Source organism: Staurois parvus, unplaced genomic scaffold, assembly GCF_062004578.1.
Source record: "Staurois parvus isolate SC_StPar_1 unplaced genomic scaffold, SC_StPar_1.0 ptg000454l, whole genome shotgun sequence".
In the NCBI taxonomy this organism is placed as follows: Eukaryota; Metazoa; Chordata; class Amphibia; order Anura; family Ranidae; genus Staurois; species Staurois parvus.
This window is the reverse complement of record NW_028318250.1, coordinates 1046785-1058856: the sequence shown is the minus strand read 5'-3', so window position 1 is coordinate 1058856 and position 12072 is coordinate 1046785. Positions and strand designations below refer to the sequence as shown.

Here is a 12072-nt window from a genome sequence, read left to right as displayed (position 1 = left end):
ACTACCCACATGTATTGGTATTGATGAATAAAAAGGATGAGAGATTTAATGACAAGAGCAATAGTGTACTTTGCAGTTTCTAGCTTAGACAAATGTACACGCAGATGTACATTGCTTTAAATTCAAAGTGTAAGTTCATCTTTTTTTTTAGAGAGGTGAACCCCACCGATCTCCACTGTACTTACCTCCATGGATGATGAGATATCAGTGCCCACACAGCCTTTGTAGCTGTTCAGGGATTTGAAATCCCCGATTTTCTTCCCCTTTTTTCTGACAGAGCCTTCTGTATAGCTGAAAAGGGAAGTAACCATGTGGAAAACAGGGAAGGAGCTAACGCCTGACAAATGTTTGAATCCTGACTCACATATTGCTGTTAGCAGAAAAGAACCACCTAAAAATAATATATGTATGGGCACTGAGCAATTTTGAAAAAATAACAGTTTTAGATTAAAGCCAATCTCCAGGAAAATATGAATTTATATTAATCAGGTATGCCATTTCTAATTTCCTCTACAGCAACACTGGACTGGAAGAGGAAGGACTAAATGTAAGAGCCAAACAGACTCTGCTACAGCACAATTGGCAACAGTTGGCAGGAGTAATCCAGTGTTCCTAATTAAGCTGCACTGCTACTGGGAAGGGAAAGAACCAGGCTGTGCTGCTTGGCAAGAGTGCTAAGGAAGCGCTGAAAGAAACAGATGATTTTCTTTGCGCACAAACTGGAAAAGTAAATCTGTGTTTGTTTATGTAGGGCAAAGCAATGCGTTTGATTCAATCCCTCAAAACCAAGCAGCACATACTAAGCACTTTCCTTTGCATCCTGTTGTTCTGGTTAGGTATGGAGGAGCACAGGACTAACTCAATGTGACAGTGTTGTGCCAATCACTAAGCGAAAGCATTGTCACATGTATATATAACAAAAAGGATCCAGTTGAGTGATCAAATTGCCAGCATCCAAAATATACACAATCTACAACACAACAATGGAAGCATTATCACATGGGGGTGATCTATAGCCCTGTGTAATTTACTACTTGAACAACATTGCATTATGCAGGGTAGTTCTCCTACTCCTGGAAAAAGAATGGAGTGACAGACCTTTTTTTTTTGCCTTCCTCTGGATCAACTGTGGGTATATGATTAAAACTTTTTTTTTTTTTTTCTATGGTTGAACTGGATGGACTTTTGTCTTTTTTCAGCCGGACTAACTATGTAACTATGTAACTATGACAGAGGAGTGAGGGTAAGTTAAGTAAGTACTGCTGGGAAGGAGAAGGTGGAAGAATGAAAGTGAACCTGTTGCTTTCTCCGGCATGGGCATAGCACAGGATCACGTTTTTATATACTCAGGTTCCACTATAAATAATCATTCAAGCAAAGGGAAAAGAGAACAAACCAACTATAGATAAAAATGACTCAATCATCAAGCATAGAATATCAAAACGTTTTTATAACAAAATTCAAATATACGTACTGTACATTAGCATTGAAGATTTTCAGTCTACAGATACCCATTTCAGTTTGTTTCCCTTGTTGTTAATATATACTTTTTTGAATCCACTTTGTAAACAAGTTAAGGATCTTCAAGGTAAATCTTCAAGGTCCATTAGAAATGTAATAATATCCAAGTATATCTATGAAAGTATCTGGTTCAATATGTAGTGCTTTCAAAACAATATCATTTACTCCTCCATTTGGGCATGCAACGTAAATAGTTATTCATAGAAAGTAAATCCTTGTGAAGTCAGGGTGTTTTAGAATTCTACTTTAGCAATAATCTCCCATTTGCAAATTATAAACAAGAGTGGAATTTGGTCAAATTAGGCACATTTAAAGCTTCCTACTGGCTGTTGCATGCACGTTCCAGGTTTAATCAGATTGCCATCCCTGCTTCTAAGCACCAGGCCAGAAACATGGCACATTGATGTTGTAGATAACTTAGAATACTTGTTCCACAGATATCCGGTTTAAGGCGCAGGAGACAAGAATATATTGAACAGTACTGAAAAAACCACAAAAGCTAAGTAGGCAGCAATGCAGATCCAGAACCTGGGGTCTTTTATCAGGTTTTTATCAAAACAGCTAAATACTGTATAACCAATGGACATTCCAGCCAGACATCCAGCAAAGTGAGCCACAAATGACACCTAAAATTGGAAGATATACATCGAAAACATGGTAAAGTACAAGTAAACAAAATTTAATATGTATTACAGAAAAGTAAACACATCTATAAACAAACATGAACATATCAAATTGCTGTTGTAATGCCCTCCATTTCATCAGCCAAGTCAGTCAACCAAAGTTTGGTTGACCAGTAATCATTATCTGGGATGTGGGAATACTCTAGAATAATGCTGATATAAGTATAGTCAAAATAAAGGTATTTTGTCTTATATACGGTCATAATGTAAAAATGTAAACATAGAGCATTTAAACAATTGACTGTAAAGTAGACTGTATTACATGAAATAATGTCACATAAAAAAATGTGCAAAGGAAGTAAATCAATTTTCTGAAGCCTAAAGCTGAACACAGATGAATCAAAATTGGGCTAGTTCAGCAGGGAGCAGAGGAACTTCAATCTATCTATGGCCATTCCCGCTAGAGAGAAGTCGATCTAAAGATCAGCTTCTCTTGAATGGGAATGTTGGAAAAATGTCCTTTGATCAGCACATGCATCCAAAAGGCGGCATCACTGATCAATGTATTATGACAGCAGAGGCATCCCCACTGTCATAATACAATAGTACAGTAGGAAGGATTCCTCTATCCACCTAGGTTGTGTGGATGGGGAAATCCATTGTTTTCTTTTCTTTTTGAGAAACCAGCTGACAAAAAAAAAAAGATCCATCTACAGTTCAGTCAAAAAAAAAAAACAATTTAAAAAGTTTTACTATAGATTCTATCAATGAAAAGAGATCTATGAATGGAGGAGTGGACCTTTCATTCTTTTGCCCATCCTCCATTCATTGATTATTTTTCGATGATGGAAGCTATAGTGCAGCTTCTATGAATGACAGGGGGGGGGGGGCAGAAATGACAGGTCCCTCAGCTCTATTAATCCTCACAGCACCAGAGGATCACAGCAGAAGTCTTCTATTGCAACTAAAACAATAGCCAGCAACACAAGAGACACAGTTCACCTAAATGTAATGCACAGTCCCTTGTACTGATTTTTTTCTTTTCATTTAACTAAACTCAAGATTTGAAATGCTTTTTAAATGTTGGAAATGGAAAATATACTTTGGTTTTTAATCATGTCTCATTACTGTAAATCTTGTAGGTGTCCCAAATAAGCTCTCATAAACGCCCATAATCAGGGACGTATCTGCCGTAAGGCAAACAAGGAACCGGCCTTGGGCAGCATTTTTCAGGGGGGTGGCATCGCCCCCAGGCAGAAGGGACCAGTGCCATCCACAAAGGGCTGTGCTCGGGCAGGGGGGCGGGCTCGTGTGTGCTTAGGATGGGGGGTGGCTCGGCTGTGTTTGGGCGCATGGGGTGGGCTCGTGTGTGCTGGGGCGGGAGGGGGGCTCGGCTGTGTTTGGGTGCAGAAGTGCAGATAAGGGGAGGTTTGGGAGGTCTGAACCCCCCCAGAGCACCCTGCCTGGAGCCACCTGGCTCAGCCTTACCACATTACCAACAGGCAGGCTGTGAATCAGAGCCAGGTGACATCCACTGCCACGCCACTGCCCTGTGTTGTCACTGTCAGCGCTAGTGGGAGCGGGGAAAGCACGTGATTGGTTGCTAGGATATCAGCGGTCCTAACGACCAATCAGGTGCTTGCCCTACCCCCAGGCCATGGCATTCAAAGAAGGAAGAGAGCGGGAAAGAACAGGACTTCCTTCTTCCAGCTCATGTAGCTGCCTGGAGGAATGAGATGGAATGGACCCTGAGGTAAGGGGGGTTAGGCAATCCTTATGTAAGGGCAGGGGAAACTTTGGGGACCTGAATTAAAGAGAATGGACTCTAGGGACCCTGATGTAAGGTGGGGGACTCTGAAGACCATGATGTATAGGGGAACCCTGATGTATTGGGGGGACTTTTGGGGCCCTGATGTAAGGGAAGGGGGGAACTCTGGGAACCCTTATTTAAGGGAAGGGATCTGGGTCTCTGGGGGACACTTATGTATGGGGAGGGTCTATGGATGGGGGGACTATCGAGACCATCATGTAAAGGTGGACCCTGATGTATTGGGTGGGCTCTTGTGACCTTGATGTAGGTGGTAAGGACTATGGGGACCCAGATTTAAGAAGGGGGGCTCTGGGGGACCATGATGTAAAGGGAGGGCCTATGGGGACCCATGTAAGGTGGGGGGGACTCTGGAGACCATAATGTAAAGAACTGACCCTGATGTATTAGGGGGGACTTTTGGGATCCTGATGTATGGAGGGAGGACTCTGGGAAACCTAATTTAAGGAGGGGGCCCCTGATATAAGGGGATGGGCTATGGGGACCCTGATGCACACAAGGTGGGGGGACTCCAGATGTCATATGCTGTCCTAAGGCAAGGGTCTCCAAACGTTCTAAGCAAAGGGCCAGTTTACTATCCTTCAGACTGTACGAGGGCTGGACTGCAGCTAGTGAGAGTAGAAAAGGTCCCGATGTCAGTGGGAAAAAAATAATGCCCCATTGTTTGGTGTCATTGGGAGGAATTCTGCCCCATCATTGTGGTCATTGGACCCTATCATTTGTGTCACTCGAAGTAATTGTACCCCGTCATTGATGTGATTGGACCCTATCATTTGTGTCACTGGGAGGAATTGTGCCCTATTACACCCAATTGTTGGTATCAGTAGATTAAATAGTGCCCCAAGGGCCAGATAAAAGCAGGAAAAGGGCAGCATCTGGCCCCCAGGCCACAGTTTGGAGACCAGTGTCCTGTTCTTTGAACCAGCATAGTTCCAACATTTTTTCCCACATGGATACCATTCTGCAAGGCTTGACCATGGTGATCAAGTTGAAGTGTAGTACAACATAACACACCTACAAGGCTTTTTCAAGAGCAACAATTTTAATTTAGAATATCAAAAAATAAGATGGGCTTCCAAGGGCAAAACCTTCCCCTTTCCTTTGCCTGTTACCTTATAAATTACAAGAAGACCAACTTACCCTTGGCCCAGTGATTTTAGAAATATATCTTCTAAATAAAGCAAATCCTACATCTGTTCCAACTGTAATATAAAGAGACATTGAAACTTTTCTTTGTGTATACTAAAGAATAACCCAATTAAAAAATTAAATAACAAACTAAAAAGGACACAATTAGTGCACACAGTAGAAAGCTGAAATTCCAAGACATCTAAGGTATTCAGTCTTATTACACTTATTGGCACAGGAGGGAGGGTTGCTGGAGAGTTTTTAGCCAATGTGCCCATATTCTTTAACACTTTTATTATTCCTATATTGCTTTGCTTTTGAGACAAATAATATTAAAGTATATATATAGCCAAAATATTGTTTTAGTTTTGGATAAAGTGAGAAAGGATTAGAACTCTGAGGTGCTGTTGGAGTTATTCCTTCAATTAATTTCTGGTAAAATGGATGTCCACAGGACAAGAAGTGGGGAAAAATATCTATAATAGAGCCCCGGATAGCAGAAAAGCCTAACAGGGATTCTAACATTTTCCTATTCTATTCAAAGCTAAAAAAGTTTTGGGTATGGATACAATTTAACTTATTTTGCTCTTCATACATCAACATATCTTAGGGCAGCACAGTGGCTAAATGGTTAGCACTTTGGCCTGGCAGTACTAGGGTTGGTGGTTCAAATCCCAGCCACGGAACCACCTGCCTGGAGTTTGCATGTTCTCCCTGTGCCTGTGTGGGTTTTCTCCAGGTACTCTGGTTTCCTCCTACATTCTAAAGACATGCTGGTAGGTTAATTAGATCCTGTTTAAATTGTCCCTAGTATGTATATGAGTTAGGGACCTTAGATTGTACACCTCCTGAGGGTTAGGGACTGATGTGAATGTACAATATATATGTAAAGCGCTGCGTAAATTGACGGCACTATATAAGTACCTGAAATAAATAAATCTGTTTACATCCAGCCACCTGTAGAGCCATCATGGGTCCACTGTTATCAAAATTAAACAGACACAAATTAAACGGCACGGATTTAAAAATTCAACATCTCCCCCGTTCACCCCCGATTCAGAAAGGGATCTACTCAAGGATCCCCTGCTGAATGGAGCAAAGCCAGTATAAAAAGGCCTTAAGACTACATGATTTTGTATTTGATAGAAGGCTTCTCCGACAGCAATTTAGATATGTATGATCTACTGAGCCCTGCCAGCCGACCGTAAGCTAGCCTAGCAAGCTGCCACTTTTACAGGAAACACAGATTCTGTAAATTTATAAGAAGGGAGTCTTGTGTCTACAGATTTTTAAAGTTAACTTTGTTAGGAAATAGAAGGGAAAAACTGAGCTGCAAAGGAGCACTACACTCTATAAGGACAATAACAGAAATGCACAGTGGCTAAATGGTTAGCACTTCCACCTGGCACTACTTGGGTTGTTGGTTCAAATCCCAGCCACAGCTCCTCCTGCCTGGAGTTTGCATGTTCTCCCTGTGCCTGCGTGGATTTCCTCCAGGTACTCTGGTTTCTGCCCACACTCCAAAGACATGCGGTTAGGTTAATTGGATCCTGTCTAAATTGGCCCTTGTATATGAATGTGAGTTAGGGACCTTAGATTGTACACCCCTTGAGGGTTAGGGACTGATGTGAATGTACAATATATATGTAAAGTGCTGCATAAATTGAAGGTGCTATATAAGTACCTGAAATAAATAAATAAAATGGAAGATGTTAGAAGTGAAAATATACTGTACCTAAAATTCTTACAAAACACACACAGTATGTATGGATCTGCATCCTATTACAGTTTACATGATGAAGTTTTCTTTATTTTACTCGTAGTATTTTTAAGTAGCCATCAACCTGTGCACTTTTATGTACATGAGATTGCAGTAATAATAGTAAATATTATTATCTTATGCCACTGGCTTAGACAATACACTATCCGTCCACTTTATTAGGTACACCTTGCTAGTACCAGGTTGGACCCCCTTTTTGCCTTCAGAACTGCCTCAATTCTTCATGGCATACATTCAACAAGGTGCTGGAACCATTCCTCAGAGATTGTGGTCCATATTGACATGAGTTACTGTTATCTTTCTATCATCTTGAACCAGTCTGCCCATTCTTCTCAGACCTCAACAAGGCATTTTTGTCCACACAACTGCCGCTCACTGGATATTTTCTCTCTTTCAGACCATTTTATGTAAACCCTAGAGATGGCTGTGTGTGAAAATCCCAGTAGATCAGCAGTTTTCAAAATACTCAGACCAGCCCATCTGGTGTCAACAACCATGACACGTTCATAGTCACTTAAATCCCCTTTCTTCCACATTCTAATGCTTGGTTTGAACTTCCGCAAGTCGTCTTCACCACCTCTAGATGCCTAAATGCATTGAGTTGCTGCCATGTGATTGGCTGATTACCAAGCAATTGAACAGGTATACCTAATAAAGAGGCCGGTGAGTGTATATGGACAAAAAACAGCAATTAAAATGCTTAGAAATAGATTCAATAAAATGTTGTTAGACTGTAATTCTTACCTATTACTACAATGACCAGAATTCTAAAAATTCCAAACAATGGTACCATATCCTTGAAATTCTGCAGAGAAGGGTAAAGTGGATTATTACAAACGTACACACTGCTCATAATGCTAACAATGCAGGAATGGTTAAAAGTCCTCATGCACACTGGATGTTTTTACATCTGCTGTTTTTGGCTTTTGCCATTTTTTTCTACAGCCAGTAAACTCCCCAGCCTATGTGGCCTATCCTATGTGTCCATGCATTTTTTGCTGGAAAAACCCCCCCCAAGAACTAGTGAGTTTCTAGAGGAGTTCTTTAGCTGTATAAACGCTCTAACGCTGAAAAACCCCGTAAAACATGGCAAAACACGGTAAACTGCAGCAAACTGGCATTTCTGGACTTTTTTGAGCAAACACTTTTTTTGGGGGGGGAAGGGGGGAGCTAAAAAACGCAAACGTAGAAAAATGCGGCTAAACGCTAATGCAAAAATGCTACAAAAAGCTGAAAAACCTGCATTTTTAACATGACTTTACACAGCTAGTGCTACCAGCGTTACTAAACCGCCCAGTGTGCATGGAGCCTTAATATTAACTTTGAACTTAACCAGCAAAATAAAAATGTATCATATTGCAGCTTACCAGTCCTTAGATGCATTGGCTGCATTTTGTTTTAATTTAAAAAAAAACAAAAAACGTCATCAGCAAGTACAGAAATTACTTGGTGATCTTCCCACAGATGCAGTGTCCTTGTAACTGCCTGTGAGTTGAACTGAAAGCACAATCAATCCTATCTGCCTTCCATGCTATCTTCTGTAAACTACAAGTCCCCCCTCTCTCCACTCTCCATGTAATGGAGATGAAGAGAGGAAGATGTGTTTGTAGTCCAAATGAGGAGAGCAGGCTAGGTTGACAACCATGGCTGCCTCTATAGATGCAGTGGAAGAGTTAACTTAGCCACCCTAGGGCAGAAGGCGTGTTATCTGCAGCATTACCAGGTGAAAATAAAGGGTAAAACACCTAATAAAAGAAAACAAATTCAGCCATCATATCCAAGTACTGATGTTCTCTAGTAAATTATTATTCTTTTTTTTAGGTTTTAAATGTGCTTTAAAAGAAAAAAAGAGGGAAACAGAACTGAAAAGATGACAATAAAATGAAGGCACCCATCACTCCCAGGTTCTCTGAAAAGAGGCATCTGCATGTTATCTTTGGCACTGGAAGCTTGGCACAAAGCTTTCTGCACTGAAATCAAATGTAACTGATAGAATCTAATAGTTCTCCCCTACAAAAAGAAAAAAGTTTCCCTTAACACAAAGACTTCACATTAGTAAATGGGGGGGGGGGATAAAACCCTGCGTTTGAGCCACACTTCTACTGCCCCGCAATTGCTGCTGGCTGCTGGTGCGACATACAAATGCAGTGCTTTGTTTTACAGCCATGGCTGCACAACCACAGGCATTGCACTAACTTCAAAGGGTTAAAGTAGGTGGTAAAGAGACAATACAATGTCTCCTCACCTCCTGTAAAATGCTCTTTGAAAGTGATCCAAATGTGGATTGCTCTTCAGAGAGAAAAGCTAGTGTACACAAGCCCTTAATCGTCCAGTAACCTTTACCCTGAAACACTGACCTCTATCTAAAATTCTAGTAGTCTAGCTGTCTCTGGCTTTAGTACTGCTTGAGACACTGACCTGGAACAAGCATGCAGATTTGAAAAATCAGACTGACATTACAACCCCTGATTTGCATACTTGTCAGTCACTCAGAACGTATCGGAGCCATTGGATCAGTAAAACTGCCAGGCAACCAGCATTTTCAAAAGGGAGTTATCAATAGCAGCATCTAGACCTTTCTCACTACAGGTTTGCTTAACGCTTAAAACAGAGCTCCACCCAAAAGGGGGAAGTTCCGCATTAACCAATTCAATACCGTGCAATTTTACACCTTCCTGCCCAGGCTATTTTCCAGGTTTCAGTGCTCTCACATTTTGAATGACAATTGCACGGTCATACAACATTGTACCCAAAATAAAATTTTATCATTTTCTTCACACAACTAGAGCTTTCTTTTGGTGGTATTTAATCATCGCTGGGGTTTTTATTTTTTGCTAAATTAACAAAAAAGTCAGAAAAGTTTGAAAAAAACACACGTTTTTCTTTGTTTCTGTTATAAAGGTTTGCAAATAAATAATTGTTCTTCATAAATTTAGGCCGAGATGTATTCTGCTACATGTCTTTGGTGAAAATAACCCAAATTAGGATGTATTATTTAGTTTGTAGGAAAGTTATAGAGTTCACAAACTATGGTATAGATCTGAATATTGATCAATCCTGAAGTACTGACAGCCAATCTAATTTCTTGAGGTCCAAGAATGTCAGAACAGTACAGATATCCCCCAAATGACCCCTTTTTGCAAAGTAGACAGTCCGACGTATTTCATAAGAGGCATGGTGAGTTTTTTGAAGTTGTATTTTTTTGTCATAATTTTTCGGAAAATGAAAAAAAAAATTATTTTCACTATTTTTTTTTTACATACTGTCACCAGTGCAGTACAGCGTCATCATATAACTGGCATGGCGGTGATCAGGGACACTGACTGGTGACAGTGTGAAAAAAAAATATATATATATTTTTTTTTTTTAATTTTAAATTTTTTATTAAATTTTTTTTCTTTTTTTTAAGATTTTTTTTTTCAGATTTTAACTATGTTCAAAGTAGTACAATGTTACCATAGTAACATTGTACTACTTTGGGGAAGTGGTCAGTATTTTTTTTTTTTTACACAATTTGCTTATAGCAAAGAATTACTTGGCTATAAGCAAGCATTTACCTGAATGACATCGATTCATTCAGGGTTTTTTTTGTGCTTAGCTGTGATTTGGCCACAGCTAGTCACATGACATGTGCATGTGACCTGCTGTGACAATTCACAGCTAGGCACTAGTATACAATGGATGGCATGAATGAAGCCATCCATTGTATACAACTGTCATGTGACCTGCTGTGATTGGTCACAGCAGGTCACATGGTACCGGCAACAGGGGTCGGTACTCAGATCTGTCATTGGCCATGTCCGAGGTACACGGCCGGTAACAGATTGCGCCGCTGCACGGAAAGGTAATACATTTTTGCAATCAGGCCCTTAGGTCACCCACCTGAGGCCTACGGCAGATCTAGGAGCATTACCAGGAAAGGCAGCATGCCCTCTCCAGGCTGCAACAATCCTATACAGAAAAGACCCAGAACTCAGTGTGCTCACTGAATAAATAAAGTTAACCAGCATGCCATCAGAACCCACCTCTCTGGGATAGGCCAGGGCTGTATCAATATTCATGCTGCCATCTGCATAGTTCCACACCTTTTATCTAGAAGCTTCTCAAGCTTTCTGAAGGCAGAGGGAGCTACCAGGTTGGCAGCAGCTGAACATACTGAGCAGACCTAACTCGCAGAACTCAGCAACACTGATTACAGTGTGCAAGTTATGCTTTTACCTAACAACAATTACAACCGCACTGTCTACAGTGCGACAACTAAATTTACCTATCTAAGCACAAACTAAATCAATCTATCTAAACCTATCTATCTATCTATCTATCTATTATCTATTTTTATGCTATCCATAGGAAAAAGATAAATGAAAACGAAAAAAAACACACTTTTTTTCTGTGTTGATTGTTTTAAAAGAATGTTGTTATTGCAGATGAAAAGTGAACATTTCATTTTGCCCTGTTTAAAATAGCAGCTAAGTTCTGATTCTTAGCAAAGTAATTTGCAAAAAAAAGGCTTTTTTACATTTTTTGAATGCAACACTAAACAAATTATTGAATAAAACAGATAAAAAAAGTTTTTATATTAGTGGCTAGAAAAAAATATATTATTTTATTATTTGAGCGAACTATCGGCGCTTTATAAATACTGTATAATAATAATAATTATTTATTTATTACAGGTACTTATATAGCGCCATCAATTTACGCAGCGCTTTACACACACACACATATATATATATATATATATATATTTTGTACATTCACATCAATCCCTAACCCTCAAAGGGCATACAATCTAAGGTCCCTAACTCACATTCATATATACACATACTAGGGCCAATTTCGACAGGATCCAATTAACCTACCATCAGGAAAATAATATTTAAAGGATAATTTCATCTTTGGAACATATTACATGTTCCACCCGTTTTTAGGGTGGAATATGTAACATGTTCCCATAGCCGCAGCCGTGCCCACCACCCCCTCCCTCTGACAGATAGTAGAGGGAGAAGTTTCCCCATACTATTTGTCAGATTTGAAAACAGCGCTGTCGTGCGGGGATCCGTACACGCGGCCTTGTCACTCATTCACAGTGGTCTGTAAATGAGTTCTTACAAGTCCCGACAGCCTTAGGGGCTGTGGACTTGTAGTTTTTCATGAACTACTACAGAGCTGTGGAGCCCCGTGGTAGTTCA

General features: G+C 40.2%; 1 protein-coding gene across 1 annotated transcript in view; it reads right to left on the bottom strand.

Annotated features, from left to right (window-relative positions):
- Positions 1-1430: 1430 nt before the first annotated feature.
- The window catches only part of RHBDL2 (rhomboid like 2), a 30656-nt gene continuing 20014 nt past the window's right edge, over positions 1431-12072 (bottom strand). The window contains exons 7-9 of the mRNA XM_089688781.1: positions 7625-7685; positions 5113-5174; positions 1431-2147 (exon numbers count right to left, since the gene is read on the bottom strand). Of these exons, the coding sequence (XP_089544907.1) occupies positions 1968-2147; positions 5113-5174; positions 7625-7685 (303 nt within the window). The 3' untranslated portion in view covers positions 1431-1967. The remainder of the gene's footprint in view (positions 2148-5112; positions 5175-7624; positions 7686-12072) is intronic.